The following is a 24,804-nucleotide window of genomic DNA, read 5'->3' on the forward strand; positions in this document are numbered from 1 at the left end:
ATCTAAAAATGAACCACATTCTTTAAAAAGCACGAAATTTCCACACTTAAAAATAGGATCATGACGCAAGCACATCCAGTGTATTAATCACCGCCGTGTGTACCAGTCCAAACTAGAGAGAAACAGCAGACAGTAATCAGATTCAACCCACAGTGGATGCTAACAGAATAATTACTGAAATTCAGCAAAGTTTAATTATTTTCAGAATCTTTGGAATTAAAACGGCCTACATATATCAAAGGGGAAAAACTACTGCAATTTTAAACTCCCCTACAGGGCAAGGACTTAATTAAGGATATTATGAAGTAAAAAAAATACAATTCTCATGCCTTTAGGGCCTGTGTTTCAATCAATGAGACAAGGGATTTCTCATGATGGCCCCGAAAGGCAAGTACAATTTAATCTTATTCCATTTCCAGTAGATGCCAGTCCAGGTTACATAATTGTTAATGTTTCCATTTTTGATTTGGTCATCACTGAGGCCAACATTAAGAGATGTACAATGCAAACATGCAACGTCACGGGCTAGAAATTTAGGAGCAGGAACATTCAGCTCCTTAACCCTGTTTTTTAATTCTTCGAAGGGATGTGAGCATCATTGGCTGGGTCAGCATTTATTGCCTACTCCCAAGGGCATTTAAGAGTCAACCACATTACTGTGGATCTGGAGTCACAAGTCGGCCAGACCAGGTGAGGACAGCAGACTTCCTTCCCTAGTGAACCAGATGGGTTTTCAACGACAATCGATAATGGTTTCATGGTCACATCAGACTTTTAATTCCAGTTTGTTTTAACTGAATTCAAAGTTCACCATCTTGCCATGTGGGATTCATACCCGGTCTCTGGATTATTAGTCCAGTGACAGTACTACAGCCTTCTGCCTGTGCCACACCATTCAATTTGATCCAAGCAGATCTTTGTAGGGATGGGAAAATGACTTCTCAGAAGTTACCATTATGGCAGCAGTGAGAGTGTTCTCTAATGCATCTGAACAAGCACATACCACAGAAAGTGCTCAGTACTGAGCAACAAAAATAAAGTATAAATGCCTGCCATTTAAGAATCATCTTTCAGCCTGGAGAGCATTAGGTTCATTAAGACAGAACAGCATGGAGTCATTTAGCCAGCTATGCCTGCAGTTAAGTACTCACCCACACATAAGATGTTGAAGCAGAAGCCCTGACACACTGACTTGTTGACTAACTGGTCTGGCATACTGTCAAAGCCAACGTGCCCAGACAGCGAAAGGTTGCGGGCACCTTCGGACTGGAAAACAGGAAAAATCAAATTAGGTGGTAACTGGTCACATCAGTTGTACCAAGCTGAAAATATCACCTGTCATATTCAGAGGTTCATTGCTAATTACCAGTACAGTACTTCAAAATAGAAAAGTGAAGGCACATTGTCACAAGGACAAAGTTAGTGATGTTAGTTTACAAATGGCCAGGCAGAAGCTACATGCAAAACATAAAAGGGGGCTCCCAGCTCTAACTGGGTAGCCCCAACCAATCAGAATGTCCAAATTACATCACGTCACAGTCCTTGGTACTGCAGCTGATTAATATATTGTGACATCTTGTCCACTAATAGGCAGCAATTAGTTAGTCTTCAAATCTATTTGCTGACTGTAAAAATAACATGTACCTGCCGGATCATGAGCCAAACAACTTTTGCAAAGTTGACCACTTAACCATCACACAGCAGCAAATGTACACTCTCAAGCCTTCCACACACACTGAATCAACACCAATTTAACTACTTTTCCAGAATTCATCCAACCATGTTCAAAGATAGTGTCTCCCCTAAAATAAAATGTGACAAATTACTGCCCCAGCCAAAAGCAACGTCCTTGGGTTGAACAAGATACCTTTAATGGCGTGATTTAATTGAAAAAACAGATGCTTTCACAAACTGCTGCTAGGTTCCCTCAGGGTACATTAAGAGAGGAACTACTACAGTTTGAAGATGGGGCGGTTTAAATCGAGTAAATTCTGTTGTTATGGTTACATCAATTACTCAGCTGTCAAGTCAGATAGGAACCTGACTGGTTACAGCATCACACAGTTAGAACCATAACAATTTGTTACATCACAACGGGAAGTTGGAATGGGTTTCAAGGGTGAAATGCTAGTTTCTCAGATTAATACTGATATGGACAAGGTGCACTCATAATACAGCAAAGTGATGTTGATAGTATGTCAAGTAGTTCAAGCTAAGACTCACAGGGAAGCAAACATCCATCAGCATTCAGCAGCTGAATCTACTTGACTCCTAGATGTAATAAAACATTGCGGATCATTGTGTTAGACAATTTGGTTTCTGTTCTTCGCTACATCATCTTTCCCCTCTCCCCCTCATTTCTAGCCTATACAAAAATATGTTTAACACATGTTTCATATCCTTTCTTGATCTAGAATAGATTACCCCTGAAAGAACACAGGAGCCATTCTTTATTGAAAATGCAAGTGCTCTTTAAAAAAAAACTAAAGTCAAAACCAAAGGTAAGGTTAGGCAGAATCACTCTCCTGCCAATTCTTCATCCCTGTGGGAAACATACCTCATTCCTTGCAGTGACACCCAGAGCAACACAAGCAAGGGCTGAGACTCTTCAGCCCAAGACAACATGAATGTTTCCCCTCTGTAAATGAGTATGAATCTGTAATCCACTCCCCTAGACAGCAATCATAATGTAAGAGTATCCAATATATAGCAACACTATTATTGTATATCCGCCTGATTCCAGCCCCAACCACTGGCCTTCAGATTTTAACTACATGTAAAAATGTAATTAATGCTTTATTTGCAAGCATTAAATTCATTACCTAGTCACTGACAGTGGTATCCAGAGGAAAACCACACATTAATGGATTATATTATTTCACTAAATAGTATTGCATGGATATTTGATTTATTGTCACGTGTATTAACATACAGTGAAAAGTATTGTTTCTTGCGTGCTATACAGACAAAGCATACCATTCATAGAGAAGGAAACGAGAAGAGTGCAAAATATAGTGTTACAGTCGTAGCTAGGATGAAGGGAGAGATCAATTTAATGCAAGGTAGGTCCATTCAAAAGTCTGATGGCAGCAGGGAAGAAGCTGTTCTTCAGTCGATTGGTACGTGACCTCAAATTTTTGTATCTTTTTCACAACGGAAGAAGGTGGTACAGCTTATGTCCAGAGTGCACGGGGTCCTTAATTATGCTGGCTGCTTTGCTGAGGCAGCAGGAAGTGTAGACAGAGTCAATGGATGGAAGGCTGATTTGCATAACAGATTGGGCTACAGTCATGATCTTTTGTAGTTTCTTGCAGTTTTGGGTAGAGCAAGAGCCATACCAAGCTGTGATATAATCAGAAAGAATGCTTTCTATGGCGCATCCGTAAAAGTTGGAGAGAGTCATAGCTGACATGCCAAATTTCCTTAGTCTTCTGAGAAAGCAGAGGTGTTGGTGTGCTTTCTCAACTATAGTGTTGGCATGGAGGGGTGGGGGAAACCAGGACAGGTTGGCGATGATCTGAACACCTAAAATCCTGAAGCTTTCGACCATTTCTACTTCCTCCCTGTTGATATAGAAGGAGCATGTTCTCCACTATGCTGCCTGAAGTTGATGACAATCTCCTTCATTTTGTTGATATTGAGGGAGAGATTATTATTGCTGCACCAGTTCACCAGATTCTTTATCTCATTTCTATGCTCTGTCTCATCATTGTTAGAGATCTGACCCACTACGGTGGTGTCGTCAGCAAACTTGAAAATCGAGTCACACAGTCATAGGTGTATAAGGAGTATAGTAAGGGCTGAGAACACAGCCTCCTTGTGGGGCACCAATTGCCAGGGATGACTTGATGTCAAATTATGTCAAATCACAATTAACTATCTGCCCCGTTTCAGTACCTTGCAGTCAACTACTGCAATTAAATCCATTAGGCAAACATCCAATACCAAATAAAAAATGTCCCAGCTCAGCTTTTGGATGCAATTCTGTTCAAAGGAACCCCCGCAGATTCAACTGCAGAAGCATCCCAATTGAATAGAGGCTGGTAAAGATGGCAAAGTAGTTACAAAACCACACTGATTGACAAGGGAAGGATCATTGTATTTGATTGAATTATAAATTCACCAATGGATGATTGATCAGTTTGTGCACTGCACATCAGTGAAGTATCCATCTCCAGCCCAGTTACTGGTGTCACTGGCATTGAAGTGACAGCAATGTCTAATGGTTTAATATTACACCATAGCACGCTACTGACATTCCTATTTAACAAAGAGTCAAATCTCAGCCAGGCAACTATAGGTTCATAAATCTTGCATCGATATTGGTAAAATAATTAAATCAATCATCGTGTGTACACGTAAACAACGACCAAGAGGAAAAGAACCTTGCGTATCACAATACATACATTCACTATCTGACGAACAGCCATCGCAGCTTTGGAAATGTCTTGCCCAACTCAGTTCACAGACTTTTTTTTTGAGGAAGTGGCATTAGTGAAAAACACACTATTTCCAAAAAAGCCCATCAAAATTCCCCCTATGTATCAATGCAACTAAAATTAATACTGTTAAAGGAAATGTCCGAATAGAGGGAGAAATGCTGAGTGGAAAGCGGTGGGATCAGTTTTGGGGCTTTTTTTATTGTTTCCAATCTGCGCGAGCCATTCAGAAACCCAACGCGGTCGGTCAAATTTGAAAACTGATTCAGGGAGGGAGTTACAAAAACAAAAATTGCCAAGTGGGCTAATTATTGTTAATGAAATTCCATATTGACAACCGGAGAGCTACCAAACATCGCAGGGACAAATACAGGCCACAGATTCAGCCCTTCGAATGTCAAACAAACTAAATGGAGAAACTACATTATACCGTTCGATCAGTCGAGGGGGACAAGGAAGGTTCCAAACACAAAACCGTTCCCTGGTCAGGCCAGCTCCTAAGCTCTAAAAGGAGGTGGATTGGATGGGATCTTAAATCAGCATCCAGAGCACAGCACACTGGAACAAGGCAGTAATGGAAGGAAAAATTCAGAACAGGTGAGACAGATGTTAACACTTGGAATAGTCTGTTAGGATAGGGGAGACAACTCAGACTCATTTAAAGTGCAATTGTATGAATTAATGAAAGGAGAAAGATTATATTTTAAATTGTAAAATGGAGGGAATGAACATAAGAACATAAGAAATAGGAGCAGGAGTAGGCCATCCAGCCCTTCGAGCCTGCCCCGCCATTCAATAAGATCATGGCTGATCTGTCGCTGCTCAGTTCCACTTTCCCGCCCTCTCCCCATAACCCTTAATCCCCTCTCTTATCAAAAACCCATCAACCCGTGTCTTAAAAATATTTAGCGAGGCAGCCTCCACCACTTCAACGGGCAGAGAATTCCAGAGATTCACCACCCTTTGAGTGAAGAAGTTCCTCCTCAACTCCGTTTTAAACCACCCCCCTTTTATCTTGAGGCTGTGCCCCCTAGTCCTATTGTCTTTTTTGAGCGGGAAGAGTCTTTCCACCTCTATCCTATCCATCATCTTATACGTCTCAATGAGATCTCCTCTCATTCTTCTAAACTCTAACGAGTACAAGCCCAGTTTATTCAGCCTCTCCTCATAGCTCAACCCCCTCAACTCCGGCATCAGCCTAGTAAACCTCCTCTGCACTCCCTCCAAGGCCAAAATATCTTTGCGCAGGTGCGGCGCCCAAAAATGCACACAGTACTCCAGTTGCGGCCTCACCAATGCCCTATACAGCTGCAGCAAGACCTCCCTACTTTTATATTCAATCCCCCTTGCTATGAAGGCCAGCATCCCATTCGCCTTCCTGACCACCTGCTGCACCTGCAAGCTGGGTTTTTGCGACTCATGCACAAGGACCCCGAGGTCCCTCTGCACCGTCGCCTGCTGCAGTTTTTCGCCCCGTAAGTAATAGTCCTTCCTACCATTCTTCCTACCAAAGTGGACCACCTCACACTTGCCAACATTAAATTCCATTTGCCATTTCCTGGCCCATTCGCCCAGCCTATCTAGATCCTTCTGCAGACTCTCCACACCCTCCGCACAATTTGCCGTTCCCCCAATCTTGGTGTCATCAGCAAATTTCGACACTATACACTCGGTTCCCTCCTCCAGATCATCTATATAAATGGTAAAAAGCTGAGGCCCCAGCACCGACCCCTGGGGCACTCCACTAGTCACCATCCGCCAATCCGAATAGCACCCGTTGACCCCCACTCACAATTATTTCTCGCTGTATCAACTGTATATGGAAACTTTCTTGGATTTATTTAAATCCGTATCCCTCAAACTTCTCACATACAAAAAATTGGAATCCCTTTCGCCACAGCAGCTGTTCTGCAAATAGTTTCAAGAGGAATGAACAGTTAATCTGTTTTTGACATTGGTGGCGGGAAGGATTCCTTGGTCTTCAATTGCTACCAATGGATCTTTAACATTCACTTGAACCATGAAATGAGGCCAACAGAAGAATGGTACATCTGTGAATATAGCAATCCCTCAGCGGTGCAGTGCAGTGCAGTGTCAGTCTGGATTATACGGTCAAGACCCACAGTGCTGTTTCAGCCCACAATCCCATATTTCTGAGGTTTTTATGACCCAAGTGAATTACCGACTGGACCAAGACGGGAGTGAATACAATGTACATAAAACTACATTGTCGGGTACACTTAGACAACAAACAGATCTAACCAGCCCTGCAGGTCAAGAAATAAATCAGGCGGTGATTACAGGAACAGGATGGCAAAAACTTCTGGTAATACAAGCTTTTTTCTCTTTTTCAGTAAGTCTGTCCCAGGAATTATTTAACTTTAGTTGACACAGATTGGTCAATTTTGAAATTCCTTGGTAGTGTCACTAGATGGAATGAATTGGAGCATCAGAAATCTTCATTAGCTCACAGGACATAATGCTATAGTGGGAGATATGTCACCATTGTGAGCCAATCTGAAGAACTCTTATCTCCCACTCCTTTCCGCCTTTAAAAAAAATGGAAACAAATTACTTTTGATAAATGTGAGGTCCAAATCAACGTGTTTCCACAGGTACCTTTTAACAGCCTTGATGTTAGGCTGGCATTGGAAAAAGCAATCTTCCATTCTAAAAGCTATATCACTTCACCAAAGTTTAATCTACAAAACAAATCTGCAAGCAATGCACCGCAAGATGTTAAACAAGGTGATTTCAATCAGAAATAAAGAGAGGCAGACTAGGCAGGCGGAAAGACAGTTTGAATGTGGTTTCCTGTTTCCTCTTTATGCTCCCTGCAGTTTCTGTTTTACACAGTCATCGCCATTACACTTTGCTTCACAGTTTGAAGGACGCTCAAGTAAAAAGTAAATGAATTTCCACACTAAGCCCTTAAACAGTATCAGAATTTATACAGCACTGAAAATCTGGAAACTGTAATCCGGTTTCACCAGATACTGCTCCATGACACTGTCCATGCTTTATTTGGAGTAAGGTTTTTAAGCTGCTGAGGCAGATCTGCATTTAACCAAGATCACTGCTCAGGTCACAGGAGGGAAATGGTCCAAAAAGCACATTCCACAGTATATCGTTGGCCATTTGCGGGGGCAAGTCCAGTAACTTGGCAGCTGCATGTAAATTCTGCTCTCCTGCTCAAATCATCAAGATTAGCAAAGCAGGAACAAAATAACAAGCTTTTTTTTGAAAAAAAAATCACAAAAACCAAGCTGTGTTTTGCTAATGTTTTATGAATAACGTTAACATTATCGAGACAATCAAAAAAAACAAGACTGGCACATTTTGCATGCATGATTCTTTCAAAAATAATCGCGGATGCTAGAATCTGAAACAAAAACAGAAAATGCTGGAAAATCTCACCAGATCTAACAGCATCTATGGAGACAGAATAGAACAAATGTTTCAAGTCTGATGACCCCTCATCAGAGCCAGACAGGTGCATCAGAGCATTATATATTCATTGCCTGGATTTGGCTGCTACCCTTGCCTTTCTCTTTAAAATTATTAATCATCTGAGGAAGTGGGCTACACAAACCATCAATTAAGTTTAACTGCTGTTTGGTGAAGGACCTTTGCAGATTGCTTGTAAATTCCCAGTTTTGATACTTTGAAGATCAAGTCCTGACAAATAATTTCAAAATTTCTGTATTTGCTTAGATCTTTCCAAATTCATACAAGTTAGCGTATAGATTACATTTTTTAAAAAATGCTCATTAAGACAAGGATGATCTCAATTTAGGTATCTACTGCCAGCATCAAGCAACCCCAGGTCAAGTGCAGCATTGTGGCAGCCCAAACACATTTCATACAAAGGCCCTTACAGCTGGCTTCCAGAGGAGAAAGGCTAGTGTGTCTAATATGTGCCTCAGTTCTCTACCATATGTAGTTTTCAAAGGACCAACAAAATGGCCTTTGTGTTCTGCCCAGAACTAGCTTCTCAACAGTTCTTCTGTACTTAGTTCTCCACTCAAAACTGTGTGCTGAGGAGGCTATGAATTTGCACAGTTATCCGAATCTAAAATAAGACTGAAGCATCAGTCGATGCAATTGTTCAACCCGATTAGATTTTCCAGTATTAGACTAAATGCAGGTACCAGGAACACACCAGAAAAAAAAAATTCTCAGCCAAGCACTCTGAGCAAAGCTAACAGGAATAGTCATGCTTGTATGACTCATTGTGATTGTGTTAAAATACTCACATCTGGATCATCTCAGATATTAATGCTGGACTGTAACTATCAAAAAGGCTGAAGCTCTTAAGAGATAGTCCAGGGATGACCTGACGGACGTCTTTAACTTTTGATTTGATTTATTGTCACATGCCGGATGATTGGAAAACGGCTAATGTTACGCCATTGTTTAAGAAGGGTGCCAGGCAAAAGGCGGGGAATTATAGGCCGGTTAGTTTAACGTCTGTGGTAGGTAAAATGTTAGAATCTGTCATTAAGGAGGAAATTGCGAGGCATCTTGAAGGGAATTGCTTGATAGAGCAGACGCAGCACGGTTTCATTAAAGGGAAGTCGTGTCTGACAAATTTACTGGAGTTCTATGAGGATGTGTCTAGGGCGGTGGATAGAGGAGAGCCGGTGGATGTGGTCTTTCTAGATTTTCAGAAGGCGTTTGACAAAGTGCCTCACAAGAGGTTATTGCAGAAGGTCGAGGGACATGGAGTTGGGGGTAGGGCGTTAGCGTGGATAGAGGATTGGTTGTCAAATAGGAGGCAGAGAGTGGGGGTCAACGGGTGCTATTCGGATTGGCGGATGGTGACTAGTGGAGTGCCCCAGGGGTCGGTGCTGGGGCCTCAGCTTTTTACCATTTATATAGATGATCTGGAGGAGGGAACCGAGTGTAGGGTGTCGAAATTTGCTGATGACACCAAGATTGGGGGAACGGCAAATTGTGCGGAGGGTGCGGAGAGTCTGCAGAAGGATCTAGATAGGCTGGGCGAATGGGCCAGGAAATGGCAAATGGAATTTAATGTTGGCAAGTGTGAGGTGGTCCACTTTGGTAGGAAGAATGGTAGGAAGGACTATTACTTACGGGGCGAAAAACTGCAGCAGGAACGGAGTTGAGGAGGAACTTCTTCACTCAAAGGGTGGTGAATCTCTGGAATTCTCTGCCCGTTGAAGTGGTGGAGGCTGCCTCGCTAAATATTTTTAAGACGCGGGTTGATGGGTTTTTGATAGGAGAGGGGATTAAGGGTTATGAGGAGAGGGCGGGAAAGTGGAACTGAGCAGCGACAGATCAGCCATGATCTTATTGAATGGCGGGGCAGGCTCAAAGGGCTGGATGGCCTACCTGCTCCTATTTCTTATGTTCTTATGTATTAGCATACACAGTGAAAAGTATTTTTTTCTTACTCGCGATACAGACAAAGCATACCATTCATAGAGAAGGAAACAAGAATGTAGTGTTACAGTCAGAGCTAGGGTGTAGAAAAAGATCAACTTAATGCGAGGTAGGTCCATTCAAAAGTCTGACGATAGCAGGGAAGAAGCTGTTCTTAAGTAGGTTGGTACGTGATCTCAGATTTTTGTATTTTTTTCCCTGATGGAAGAAGGTGGAGGGAGAAAATGTCTGCGGTACTTGGGATCCTTATTTATGCTGGTTGCTTTGCCAAGGCAGCAGGAAGTGTAGACAGATGGGCCAGACTAAAACTGGGGCTCATAAATAAAAAATGGCCACTAATAAATCCAACAGAGAAGGCAGGAGGAACTTGTTTCCCAGGCTGATTCAAACGTGGAACACGCTACCAGAGGGAATAGTTGAAGCTAGGAGTGTGGCTGTTTTTAGGGAGAAGCTAGATAACTACGTGATAGGGAAAGGAATATAAAAATTTGCTGTTGTAGGGTGGGAAGATATTCTTGAGGAGCACAATGCAGTTGGGTCAAATGGTCTGTTTCTGTACTGTAAATTCTATGCAAGGGGAAATCTCAGTGCTGGAATGGAGTGTAAACTGGCAACTTCCAGTGAGACAACATGAGCATTATTAAACATCTATAGGAATGGTTAGAGGTGCACTGCACAGATCAGGCAACAGCTACACATAACCAGGTTAGATCTTTTTTATTTCCTGATTTCATTCCAAAAGCTCAAAGGGAAATCAGACTGAAAGTAGAGGGTGGCTAGAAAGAAAGTGGAATGGATGCAAAGTGGGGGATAAGAGAATGTTGCAAATGCAATAGCTGTGATTAAAAGGTTCAGCATAGTCTGGAGAGAGAAAGCTGAAAACTCTGATCAGAAATAAAAAAGGTAATTAAGTGCTGTGCTGAGCAGTCTTCTTTGAAATGGGAACAAAATCATCTAGCCAGAATAGCACACACTTTGACTCATTCCTAATTATCATTTTCTAATTAAACTTACACTGCCAGAAGGCTTAATACGCAAAACGTTATTAATATTTTGGTATAAAGTGTCATGAAATAAAAATGTATACATACACAGATTGAATAAATCAGGGCAAAACAGTAAACACACAAACATTGCATCACAGATCTGCTCGCACTTCATAAAGGTTACAAGTACGTCCACTGTCTCAGCCACCTATATTGGCTAATGAGTTGAATGATTACTATGTTTGAGGAGACAATGGAATAGGATTGTGTAATGGTACTGCACCAAGGAGAAAGATGACATAAGTATGGTAGTCATGAGGTGGAGATGCTGCATTGGACTGGGGTAAGCACAGTAAGAAGTCTCACAACACCAGGTTGAAGTCCAACAGGTTTATTTGGCGCTAGCTTCGGAGTCTCAGGCTCCTTCATCAGGTGAGTGAAGACTCACTCAAAACAGGACTCACTCACCTGATGAAGGAGCCTGAGATTCCGAAAGCTAATGCCAAATAAACCTGTTGGACTTTAACGTGGTGTCGCGAGACTTCTTACTATAGGTATGGTACACAGCAATAAAAACAAAACTGTAGAGTGAAGCAATACACATATGCAATTACTGTTAATTGAATGCGGCTAGAGGATGAAAACAGGATACTTGGCAATAGATGAATAGAACTTTGGCTTACTGCTGCTATAACTATGAAGTTCAAAAAAAAACAATGGCTTAAACATGTTCCTCAGTGGTAACACAGAAAATACACAAGCTACCAGAGATCTCATCATAATATTTCTTCAATATTTTTCTATCCAGTTTCACATTCCTGACATGCTTCAGAATTTATTAAGTTAGTGATAAGTAAATTTATTGGTCACAAGTAGGTTTACATTAACATTGCGATGAAGTTACTGTGAAAATGCCCCCAGTGGAAGTCATAAGACTGACTGAAAGAAACTCTTCAGACAACAACATTTTTCTCCTTGATGAGGGAATTTATTCACAGTCTACAGCTGCTAAGAACATGATATTGGATGTCAAAGCTCAATATTTGTATTTTTCTTTTCTAAACGTTCTTTGTAAATTTTCACTCCCTCACTGAAAAGGTTTTGACTCCTTGTCTGTGGTAATGGGTGCACTCTAATGCATTAGCAAAGCGGCAACCATGTGAACACAACGGGTGTCAGGCTGTGTGCGCACTTTTCATATACATGGAGAATTACAACATCCACATCTACACACTTCCAGCGGGAGCCATAACGTAGAACAAGGTCAAGTTTTCACTCCATTACCCCAAGACGATAGGGACAAAACTGCAGGCTGCCATAGTTAACATATTCCCCACTCAAGGTAATCAAGGATTCTGTTTATGGCTCAACAATTTCAGCATTTCCAAAATTACCTTTGTCCTTCCAAAGACAACAATGCAACCTTCAATATTTAAATACATATCCAACTAAACAGGGTGCTAATGTCTTATTAATTTATTTATATCACACTGGAAACACACAGAATGCCATTTTCCCACAATACTGTGAAAGATTAATATATTAAATTAAGAACAATGAATATTTTAAATTCTAGGCATGCAAATAACTGTTCCTTCCAAATGAACATTCTGCCAGCTAACGCTATTACAATAATATTCTTCCTGCCATATAATGAAGCTCACACAGCAAAACTTAAAAGGCAAAGGATTAATGGGTATAATGGAAAACTTGGCAGAACCAACGGAAGGGATAAATACCAACGATAAAACTAAATAGAGCTTTCAGTTAAAAACAAATATCCAGGCATCTGATACCAAGTTGCAACACATCCTTAGATTGTCAGATGACATTCAGAAACTCAATTCATCAAGTTTAATGCTGCAGTACTTTAGTCACCCATCACTCCCCCTTCTCCATCTCAAATACCAAGAGCAGCAACAGAAGCAACAGGAGATGACAGAAATACTATCACCTCCAAATCACATTCTGTTGTAACTTGGGGATATAAATTGGTGTTCCTACATTATAGCTGGGTCAATATCTGGAAATTCCCACCTAACCTCGTGGAAGTGTCATCACAAAGACTGGTTAAGAAGGCAGCTCGCCACCAACTTCTAAAGGCAATTAATGTGGCCACATCAACATCACCACAGCTAAAGAACAAACTAAAATGAAAAGAATGCAATATTACATTTCTCAACATTAACATCTTTCACCTTGGTGAACACCCAACATGGTTGTGAAGCTTTGATGTTTTAGCGACAATCTCAGGTTTACCTCATGTCTCACACACACCCCTCCCCACACCTTACACCTTACTGACAGCCATCTGCTAATCTCTTCACAACATGCTAAAGAGGAACACATGGAGAATTCACTGGGCCGGCCTGTCTAACAGTACTGGGAACTTTCATAAGCACCAAACCACACTAAATCTGTATGGAAAAAGGACTCAAGTGTTGAGAACTGAAAGTGTGAGCCAAACAGTAAACCTGTCGACACAAGAAACTAAAATGACTGAACTCCATTACAGAACCATTGATTTAGAAAGCAAACCAGTTCATCAACTCAAATGAATATGTGTTGCTATCCAAATTACCATAAGTTTTAAAGCCATCAGGGCCCTTTAAAACACAACTTGCATTTACAGCACCGTTAATGTAATAAAATATCCCAAGGTGCTTCACAGAAGCATTCATTATAGAATAAAATGTGACACTGATCCACATAAGGAGAGATTAGGGCTGATGACCAAACGTCAAGTCGAAGGGCTAAATGTTAAGCAGTGTCTCGAAACCTGAAAAGTGAGGTAGACAAATGGAGAAGTTTAAGCAGGGAATCCCAGAACTTGCAGAGCAGGCAACTGAAGGCACATTACCAAGAATAGAGTGATTAAAACTGGTAATGCTCAAGAAACCAGAATTAAAGCACAGCAGATATCTCAGAGGGTTATTGGCAACATTCACTCCATTTTTTGAGCTCACCAGTGATTACTTTATGTGCGTAGCCTGCTTAAATGTTTTTGTGCTGGTACTTCCAGGGGGTTGACTTTTGCACAATCCCATGGGATTCCTGGATTGCTCTGTAGATTAGAGGTAATATTGGGTTGTGGAGGCTGGAGGACACTAGGAAGGCAAGAACGTGTAAGGATTTGAAGGCAAGGATTGGAGTTTTTTTTTAAAAATCGAGGCACGGCTTAAACAGAAACCAATGTGAGTCTGTGAGCACGGGGTGGGGTGGTTAGGGCAGAGGCAGAGTTTTGGATAACCTTAAATTTACAGTGATAGCACCTTGATGGTCGGCCAGGAGTGAGTTGCATATTACAACATATAATTGGCGAGTCCCCACTATTCTCCACAGCATGCTGCAAAGTAACACCCTAAATCACATCAGTTAAATTGCATGTTTCAGTTACAACCTCACAGAACCAAAATTGTTTTGATTAAAATTGCCAACAAATAAAAGTGGGTTTGAATATATTCCAACTACTTTACAAATCTCACAATTCAGAAGATCGCCTTAAAATACAACAGCAATGCCTCAACATCCTTTCAACCACAGGTACCCCCCCCTTCATACATTATTCCTTGCTCCTAACAGCACTCATTTTAACTCAGTCAAGTGGTGCGCTGCATTCGCAGTATGCAAAGCTGCATTTCAATGAACCATCGAGGCACCAAGAGTGACGGTGCAATAACGCACAGGGCAATCGTGTCTCCTTTAACACTTAGGTAAAATAAATCAGTTTGTAAAAACCGTTATGTGGGTGTGAACTGCAAAGGACTGGCCGTGAATAGCATGTCACGGTTACCCCTCAGCTGTGAGATTTGAACAAGTGAAAGCCAGTACGTTTAATTGTGTATAATGGAAAGCACAGTTATGAAAGTGCAGGTGGCATTATAGGAAGCCAGTAGAATAAGATCCCTCTCCTCCTACAACGGGTCTGAGCAACCCTGCCTGAAAATGGCGGGAGGGAGACAGTGTCTCTCCCTCCCCTTTCATTTACCTTTTCGTTTTTGAATCATTATTTTAATTGCATTTTTTAAGATTCGCCTCAGAAGCCAACGCCCAGTGCATTTCTTCCATCCACCCCCTCTTTTCCCCGGTGAACAATAGCTGAGGTGACCAGCAACCCGGGGGCGATCATTAACCAAAAACGCACAAAATGCAGCCTGCGTGCGAAGGGCTGAGAGAAACCCCCATGCATTTTAGCCAGAGCTGATTTTGTGAAGGAGATCGGGAATAAGGAGTGTGAAGCTACTCACTCACCATCTGCCGAGCTACTTCTACCGCCGCCATTGTCGATCCGCCGCTAACAAGAAGCTGGCGGATCTCAGCCACAGGCACTGGATACATGTTGGCCGCTACCACTGCGCCCAGAGGGGGGAAATAGGGGCAGCCACAACCTTTACCTCCCCAACTCAAACAGAGGTTCTTGGCAGATTATTCATTGTGGTAATAGTACAGAGTGTTACTATCCCAATCCGCGTTTCGAACTGCCCTTTGCCTTCCCCTATGCAGTCAAATGTTTATCAGCATGCGGATGGCGTCCCCTCTTTTCAGAATGGTCGCGTCCCCGTTGGACACATTGTTGCCAGAATAGCGGAAAGAAGTATCTGTTTTTCTGTGAATATTACTTTTTTCGGCTTAAAGGGATTATTGTGTTGTTCCTTCATCAACAACAAACTTATACTGGAATAGTCGTCTATTTGTCACAAATTAGTTATTTCCCAATGCTTTCGACATGATTTTAAAACTTTGTTATTTATGCTTTATAAAGTCGCAAACTAATTTAAGACTGACAAATATTTGGATCTATTTGGGGCATGTTTCTTAACTCGGTGTTAAAACATTACAACGCAGTACAGGCCCTTCGGCCCTCGTAAAATAAAAAATTACAGTACAACAGCTCGAGCCTGTAGTTGCTGCAGAACAGGTGCGGAAATTTCAGTGTTTTAATGCCACAGTGGTGGCGTCATCACAACTTCAGAGGGTTGCAAGTTGTCCTTTTTAAAAAGTTGTTCTTTCCCCTCCCACTGAATTTAGTGGGTGATGGTGCAGGCGGTAACAAGAGCAGCCAGCACCTACAACTAGCATCAAAGGTGCCTAACCTTTAGCTATCTGGGTTGACGCAAACTACAGTATAAAGTTGTTATACCTCCTACAGCAAAAAATGACTAACCCATTAATCTGTACAGTGACTCACCCTTCTACTGGACACAATAAGCCACATATCTGATTTCTTTTTTATATTTAAATGAGACCATAAGAGTTTGACCCACACACCGCTCTACTTGAACCATAGAATGACGATAGCACAAGAACACCTATGGTATCTGTGCCGACTCTCAGTAAGAATAACTCAGTTAATCTCACTTTCGTGCCCTTTCCCTGTAACCCAGCAATTGTTTTCACTTCAAGCGCTTATCCAATTTCCCGCTGAAAGCCACATCTGAATCTGCTCCACCACACTATGCATTCCCGATCCTAACCACTCTCTTAAAAAGTTTTTTCTCGTGTCACCATTAGTTTAAGTTTTAAGTTTATTTATTATTGTCACAAATAGGTTTACATTAGCACTGCAATGAAGTTACTGTGAAAATCCCGTAGTCGCCACACTCCGGCGCCTGTTCTGGTACACTGAGGGAGAATGTGACATGACCAATGCACCTAACCAACATGTCTTTTGGACTGTGAGAGTAAACCAGACATCTGGAGGAAATCCACACACACACAGGGAGAACATACAGACTCTGCACAGACAGTGACAAAAGTGGGAATCTGAACCCAGGTCCTTGGCACTGTGAGGCAGCAGTGCCAACCACTGTGCCATTGTGCCACACCATTAATTCTTTTGCTATGTAACTTAAATTGATTCTCAATTTTTCTTTCAATGAGATCATTTTTCCCCATCTACAGTCAAGATTTTGAACACCTCCACCAAGTGACTTCTCCATATTGGCATCCAGTATCATAGAATCCCCACCTTGAAGAAAGAGGCCATTCGGCTCATCAAGCCTGCATCGACAACAATCCCACCCAGGCCCTGTCCATGTAACCCCGTATATTTACAATGCTAATCTCCCTGACATTAATTGAATGATTGACCATTGCCATTCCACCTAACCCGCACATCTTTGGACTGTGGGAGGAAACTGGAGTACCCAGAGGAAACCCACGTGGATATGGGGAGAACGTGCAAACAGACAGTTACTGAGGCTGGAATTGAACCCAGTCCTGTAAGGCAGCAATTCTAACCACTGTGCCACTGTGCCATTCTGAGAAGTGTAGGCAGTCTGATCGTTTAGAAAGAGTTTAAAAAGAATTGAAAGGGGCAGTGGTGAGATTGAGCTGCGTGCCATTGCCAATATATATGAAGATTATGCTGTGCTTTTGGATGCTGACTTTGAGGTGCAGCATTTGGATGAGCAATAGGAGGGGAGTCAAAAGTTATTGGGAGACACTAGAGGTTACAGAACAAGAACAGGAAGAGAGCCTATCACAAGTCATTCTCTGGCTGTGATAAGAATGGGACCAAGGTGAAAGCAGTTCCATCCAGCAGGATGACAGCAGAGAGGCTTTGGAGGAAATGGGTTGGTGAAAGTGTGTTAAAGGCTGCAGACAAGTTGAGAAAAAAAAGCCAGAGGGAAAGGTTACCATTGTCACAGTCACATTGGATGTGATTTGTGACTTTGATAATTGGTGTTTCAGTACAGTAGCAGGGAAAAAATTTAATTGGAGAGATTTACTCCAGTAGAAATTGACATGTATTTGGGAGGCAAGCATGGGTTCAAGGATCTTGGAGGGAAAAGCAAGGTTGAAGGATGGTAGGGTGAAGGGTTATTGTTTGGAGGGGGAGGTGATTACAGCAGATTTGAAGGAGAGAGAGGGACAATGAAAACAAATATGCATTCACAATATCATTGAAGATAGGGACCAGGAGGGGGATGTGGATTAGTCAGCAGTTTAATAGCAAAGGGAACAAGCGTTGAACTCAGAAATGGCATGACAGGAGAGAGAAGACAAATTCGAGAAAGAAGTAAGTTCTGCATTAAAGTAGTGGGGAGCGTTAGAGATAGTTTGGCCACATGGGCTAATGAAGACAGGCAAGAAGCAGAGACAGCTTATCAGATGGTCTCAATCATAGAATCCCTACAGTACAGATAACAACAATCCCTCCCTATCCCCTTAACCTCACATATTTACCTTGCTAATCCTCCCAAAACTAGGGTCAATTTATCATGGCCAATCAACCTAACCCTCACATCTTTGGACTGTGGGAGGAAACCGGAACACCCAGAAAAAACCCACGCAGATATGGGGAGAATGTGCAAACACCATACAGACAGTGACCAGGCTGGGAATTCAACCCAGGTCCCTGATGCTGCGAGGCAGCAGTGCTAACTACTGTGCCACCATGCTGCCCCAAATATGGTTTCTAAGATGTAATCTTTATATTCCAGAATGGAAGAGTGAGCAGTTTCAGCAGATGAGAACAGAATCCAAGGTGCTGTCTGTGGTCCAGCTAGATCTGGCAGTGAATGGACAAATCACTTATCCGCCTGTCTGTGTCCCATGGACTTAAGGGAGCAGAAATCAGGGCCAGGCAATGGCAAGGATGAGAGAGCAATGATTTTATTGTGTTTCAAAGGTGGAGGTCAGAGTGCAGTTGAGCAATTCAGTGCCTGCGGGAATGTTGTGGCAAATGGAGGATCAGAATGGAGACAGTTTTATAGCAGGTTATAAGTAGCAATTTGTAAAGCACTTATCACAAAGCACTTAACAACCAATGAATTACTTTTGTGATGTAATCACCATTGTAATACAGGAAAGGTGACAGCGAATTTATGCATAACAAGCTCCCACAAACAGCAATGTGATCACTTTTTTTCTGATGTTGCTAGATAGATAAATGTGCCAAGACACCAGGGGTAATACCCTGCCTCTTCCTCAAAAAGTTCCATGTGAACTTTTATAGCCAGTTGAGAGGGCAGACAAGTTTATCCGCCTCTAGCAATGCATCACTCTCTCAGTATTGCATTGGAGCATCAGCTTTGCAGCACAGTGGTTAGCACTGCTACCTCACAGCACCAGGGACCTGGGTTCAATTCCGGCCTCAGCTCACTGTCTATGTGGAGTTTGCAAATTCTCCCCGTGTCTGCATGGGCTTCCTCCGGGTGCTCCAGTTTCCTCCTACAGTCCAAAGATGTGTGGGTTAGGTTGATTGACCATGCTAAATTGGCCCTAGTATGAGGGGGATTAGCAGGGTAAATATGTTACGGAAATAGGGCCTGGGTAGGATTGTGATTGGTGCAGACTCAATGGGCTGAATGGCCTTCTTCTGCACGGTAGGGATTCTATGATTGATGTTTGTACTCAAATCCCAGAGTGGAATTTGAACTTAAAACTTAATGACTCAGAAATGAGAATGCTTCCAATTAACATTACCACACTCATAAACCAATATAGTCGACATCATCAGAAGAGGTAGAAAGTTGTTCTGGATGAAAGATGTAAAGGTTCAGGAATGCACCATTACAAAAGTAGCATTAAGGAATCAGAACTCTCAGCAACTTTTACAGATGCACCATAGAAAGCATTCTTACTGGTTATACCACAGCTTGGTATGGCTCCTGTTCAGACCAAACCATCGTGCAAACCAGCCTCCCATCCATTGACCCTGTCTACACTTCCCGCTGCCTCAACAAAGCAGCCAGCATAATTAAGGACCGCACGCACCCCAGCCATTTCTCTCTTCCACTTTCTTCCTTCGGGAAAAAGATACAAGTCTGAGGTCTCGTACCAACCGACTCAAGAACAGCTTCTTCCCTGCTGCTGTCAGACTTTTGAATGGACTTACTTTGCATTAAGTTGATCTTTCTGTACACCCTAGCAATGACTGTAACACTACATTCTGCACTCATTTCCTTCTCTGCAAAGGGTATGTTTTGTCCGTGTAATGTGCAAAAAACAGTACTTTTCATTGTATGTTAATACATGTGACAATAATAAATCAAATCAAAATCAAATCAAAGAAACCAGCCATTTGTGTCTGAACGCAAAGCAACCTAACTGGGCAATATAACTGGGGTTTATTGACTGCATATCATACTCTAGCCATATCAGACTGAGACTGATGTTTTCAGTGTAACCGTAGTCCAAATGTCAAGTGTTAACATGAGTGCAAATTTCTTTGTAAAATACCAATAGCCAGAACTAGCACCAACCTGTATCAAGTGTAATGTAAGTTCAAACATCTACCAATGGTTTGATTCACGATTATCCCCTACCATTTCAAATGGGAAAGGGTGTGGCAGGGAGCAGGGAATTATACCTTTGCTCTTCGAGTATGTGTGGCCATTTCATAACACTGTCCTCTGCTGGAAAATGCACATGTACACAAAAGTTGGGTAAGATCACAATTTGGTTCAATTACAGTGCCTTCCATAGTCAAATACTTTGGTAATATCCAACACCAGCACCTATAGCTCAATGGTAGATTAATATAATCCTTGAGGGAGGTGGGGAGAAAGCTGACAGGAAAAATATTCATTTTAAGGAGGGAGCTCAACAGCTCCATGAATGGTAAGAGATTGAATCACGAAGGACATCCCACGTACTTTGGTGTCACCCTTGACCAAGCACAAACATGCAAAAGAAATCTGAGCAAGACAGCAGCAATGATAAAAATGCGAAACAACCTCCTCAGCAAACTTGCTGTCTCTTCACGGAGTGCAGATATTCAAATCTTAAGGATCTCAGCTTTTGCCATCATCTACTCTGACTGCAGAGTACTGTGCACCTGTATAGTACAACTCATCCCACACCAGTCTTGTAGATACCCAGCTCACTACAACAATACGTATCATCTTGGGTACCCTCTGATTAACTCAAACTCCCCTGGCTCTCAGTCCTGAGTGAATGTCCATTATACCACCCCACCAACCACCACCCCCCCACCTCACTGCCAACCCTAACCCCTAACATAAGTTAGCCACAAGAAAGTCCCTGGAGAAAGTTTATATAAAGCAAAATACTGCAGATGTTGGACATTTGAAATCAAAACAGAAAATACTGGATGAACTCAGCAGATTTGGCAACAGCTGTGGAGAGAGAAAAACAGTTAACATTTTGAGTCCATATGCCTCTTCTACAGAACTAAGAGAGATAGAAATGTGATGAATTATATACTTGGAGTCGGGGTTGGGGCAGAGTGGAAAGTTAGTGATAAGTCAGAGTTAAGGAGAGATTGACAAAGATACCATGGACATGAGACAAAGTTGCTGTTAACGGTGCCATTAGAGATAGAAAGGTATTAGTAGTGGCAAAGGTAGGAATGTGTTAATAGGAAAACAGTGCTCAGTGAAAGAAACACTGAACAATAAGGAACAGTGATCATGTGGGGGAAGGGTGGCTTGCATTGGGACAAGTCAGGGGAACCAGATAACATAAAACAAAAGGCTGGAGTCATGATGGAGGGGCAAATTGTTGAACTCAGTGTTCAGTCCAGAAGGCTGCAGCATGCCTAATCGGAAGATGAGGCATTGTTCTTCCAGTTTGTGTTGAGTTCAACCCAAGCCTTACCAAACCATCTGCTGCTTGCCTCCCATCACGGCAGCCTATATGGTTAAGACCACTTTAAAAAGTCTGACAACACCAGGTTTTAAGACCACTTTGCCAGGGAACTATGCAGAAACCCAGTGGCATGATCAAAATGTATGACGGAGCCAGTGCATAGGGTGGACTCCTGCTTCTAGTTTCTATGTAACAGAAATGGAACCAGCGTACCACCATTAATAACCACTTCCTCATCATAGATCCCACTTATCGGGCTTCACCCTGCCACATTGGAAACTCCTCAACTATTTTCACACTGGCCAAGGCCTCTGTGCAGCAAATTGGTACAAGTGGGGTCTTGCAGGGAACCTGGACTGCAGTTCTGCTCCCCAACCAATGACTCATTCCATTGATGACCGTTTTCCGATAACATTCAGCAGACAGCTCAGAGATCGCCCTTTTGCCACTGAGGGAACTATTGTCTGGCTTGGTGATTACTGCACATACTTATAAATATTTAAATTACTATATAAAAGACGCTACAAGAATTGTTTCCAGCTCTCTAACCCTATTTTTCTTCTTACTAATCCTTTTAACAACCCTGTCTCTAGTTTGTGAGCTTTGGGGAGCGGCGTATGACAAATAACAAGTGAATTGCTGCAAATGATTGGAGGAGGAGATGCTGGACACCAGAGATACTGAACCTGAAATTGTCCAGTTACTTTATTTCAAATCAGTTTTTTTCCTTCCGGCTCAATTCATAAATATTGCAATCAGACCTCGGTTTGTAGCAGCAAGTTTTAAGTTAGTCTTCTGAAATTTAGAACCCATTTCTTTCAAATTGAAGAGAGTGTCCTTCTGTGACCTGTTGCAGCTGAGATTTATTTTAAAGTTGCTTCCTGATGTGAACGCTGCACGTGTGGGTTTTCAAAAAAAAACATAATTGAGAAATCTCTATTCTGCTTTTGCAACCGAAGGCATGAGAGAAAACTCGTGACTTGAGTTCCACTGTGAGAGCCGAATCAGCAGATTATTTTAAACCTATTTATTTTGACCGGGGTAAATTCTGAAGCCAGAGCAGCAGGTTGGATGAATGCGAGGAGGTGTGAAAGAATTTTTTGCCTGCGTTTGGGAGACGAGAGGTTGGTGCAGGGGCTGTGTGTCTGATGGAGGGATGTACAGGAGACGCACATAGGGGCATTCCGGATCTCTCTCTCTCTCTCATTATCTGCTGTATACATTTTCTATATATACAGTAAGGAAATTCCACGGGGGCGTGGGTACACAAAAGGCACTAAGCGAGGACAGCAGCCCACTACTGCTTTCTATATCACTTCATCTCTGAGCGTGGACTTTGCCACCAGGAAGAGCGAGCAGGGGAAGGGAGTTGAGAATGTTTGAGAAGCTGGGGGAGATGAGCCAGAGCCGGTTCCTAGTGACGGCCAGTCCGGCGGGAGACGCGCCCGCCGCCTCGGAGTGCGGCGGGAGCCACCCCCCGCCCGAGGGGTGCAAGATGCTGACCTACGGCGCGGTGCTGGAAGACGTGAACCGCCTCTCCCACCTCCTGGGCCGCTTCTTGGAAACGGCGGAAAAATCCGACAGGCGCCACGGCGGCGCAAAGCTAGCGCCCGCCCGAGCGGCGGAGAGCCCCGGAGGGTCGCTCCCGGGCAGGAGCAGGGCGGCGGCGGCTCCCTCCCCCTCGGGATCGGGCCGCTCGCTGAGGCAGCGGGAAAGCCGCCGGCGCCAGAACGGCGCGTCGGCGGAAAGCTCGCCCGGCGCCAGGCGGAGGGGGCTGAAGGAGCTGATGCGCCGCAATGGCTGGGGCGGCTTGGGGGGCATGTGGAGCGGCCAGGAGGCGGGGAGCGGCGACCGGGGCTCCCTCTCTTCCTCCACCTCCACCTCCTCGGGCACGGACGAGTCGGCCGGGCTGCTGGCGCTGGAGCCCCGGGAACACGAGTGGATGGTGGCGGCGGCGGCCGGGGACTGGGACCGGATGGAGGCGCTGTTGCTGGAGGACCCCGGCCTGCTCAACAAGAAGGACTTCGTCAGCGGCCTGACCGCCACCCACTGGCTGGCCAAGCTGGGCAAGGACGAGGTGCTGGTTAAGCTGGCGCGCCTGGCCGAGAGGAGGCGCTGGCGGCTGGATGTCAACGCCAAGGCGGGCGGCGGCGGCTACACGGCGCTCCACCTGGCCGCCATGCAGGGCCACCCCATGGTCATCAAGCTGCTGGTGGGGGCCTACGGCGCCGACGTGGACATCCGAGACTTTCGCGGCCGCAAGGCCTGGCAGTACCTGGGCGGGCAGGCGCCCAGCCAACTGCGGGAGCTGGCCGGGGCTCAGGAGGAAGAGCCCCCCCGGCAAAGCCCCCTCCCCACGGCGGAGCAGCCGGCGGACAATCTGGCCAAAAAGACCGACTTCTCCATCGTTGCCTCAATACACCGGTTCCTGAAAACATCTCCCTGGTGGAGGGGAAAAACAGAAGCGGACCATTAATTAATAAACCTCTCCCACCATAGACTCAAACTCTGGGTGCTCCCAACTGGAATTGGACACCTTCCATCTCAAATCCTGTTTTTATTTGGGGGGGGAAAGAAAAAAAGGAATTGACTTATTATTGTCACTTGTACTGGAATACAGTGAAAAATATTAAGACTTGCCTACCTAACTCAAAACACTTGCCTAAGATCGTTTCATAATCTGTCCTCTAGATTTTGGAAGGTTTGCATTTAATTTTAGTCCTTTTTCCTTGAAGGAAATTTTCTCTCCGAATGTATTTTGTGTTTTGACATCTTACCAAAATGCGCATTTACAATTTCTCCACTGTGGAGGTGGGACTGGAATTCAGGAGTGGCAACACTACTCACTGTGCTGATTTATGATTCCAAAGTCCACCAGAAAAAGCTGTTTTTGATAATGTATGTGTATCTGTGTGTGTGTATACATGTCTTTATCTGCACATGTCGGTACGTGATGATATCAGGATCAGATGTGGTGGAACAGGTCACAAGGATGGAAGATTATCGTTTATCTTAGACCAATATAACTTAAAACGTTTATATTCGGTTTCCTTTTCAAAACATAAGAACATAAGAAATAGGAGCAGGAGTAGGCCATCTAGCCCCTCGAGCCTGCCCCGCCATTCAATAAGATCATGGCTGATCTGTCGTGGCTCAGTTCCACTTTGGGCCGAAGGGCCTGATCCTTGTTCTGCGGTTCGTTTTAAGTTCCCGTAATTAGAACATATTTGTTCAAGGCGTGTATGGATTTCAACGTATTCTTGTTCCTTTGAGACCGGTTATTACTGTGGAAATATATGCTGTTTATATGATTCGTATAGAGATTAACAGTTCAATAAAATTAACCAGGTACCGAGATTAAAAATACCAGACTTTTTATATGGTGCTTTTTTTAAAAGTGGGTTGCTAACTTGAAT

The 24,804-nt window shown here is 43.3% G+C and overlaps 2 protein-coding genes across 6 annotated transcripts in view; one reads left to right on the forward strand and one right to left on the reverse strand.

Annotated features, from left to right (window-relative positions):
* LOC145342351 (septin-6) overlaps nucleotides 1-15,184 on the reverse strand; it is a 65,249-nt gene extending 50,065 nt beyond the window's left edge. For 4 of the 5 annotated variants that reach the window (XM_080187862.1, XM_080187860.1, XM_080187861.1 and 1 more), the window contains exons 1-2: nucleotides 15,083-15,184; nucleotides 1,152-1,266 (exon numbers count right to left, since the gene is read on the reverse strand). In XM_080187862.1, the coding sequence (XP_080043988.1) occupies nucleotides 1,152-1,266; nucleotides 15,083-15,169 (202 nt within the window). In that variant the 5' untranslated portion in view covers nucleotides 15,170-15,184. Of the gene's footprint in view, nucleotides 1-1,151; nucleotides 1,267-1,366; nucleotides 1,386-15,082 lie in introns of those variants that run through there. The other variant, XM_080187864.1, reaches the window with a different exon arrangement.
* A 7,579-nt stretch (nucleotides 15,185-22,763) lies between these two features.
* LOC145342472 (ankyrin repeat domain-containing protein SOWAHC-like) lies at nucleotides 22,764-24,445 on the forward strand. Its single transcript, XM_080188035.1, has one exon. It carries the CDS (start codon nucleotides 22,764-22,766, stop codon nucleotides 23,862-23,864), a length of 1,101 nt encoding a protein of 366 aa, XP_080044161.1. The 3' UTR covers nucleotides 23,865-24,445.
* The last annotated feature ends 359 nt before the right edge of the window (nucleotides 24,446-24,804 follow it).

This window comes from Carcharhinus amblyrhynchos, chromosome 4 (genome assembly GCF_965287045.1).
Source record: "Carcharhinus amblyrhynchos chromosome 4, sCarAmb.v2.hapA, whole genome shotgun sequence".
NCBI classification, from domain to species: domain Eukaryota; kingdom Metazoa; phylum Chordata; class Chondrichthyes; order Carcharhiniformes; family Carcharhinidae; genus Carcharhinus; species Carcharhinus amblyrhynchos.

Coding starts and splice junctions, on each gene's coding strand:
- LOC145342472 (XM_080188035.1), top strand. CDS start 22,764: ATGTTTGAGAAGCTGGGGGAGATGAGCCAGAGCCGGTTCCTAGTGACG.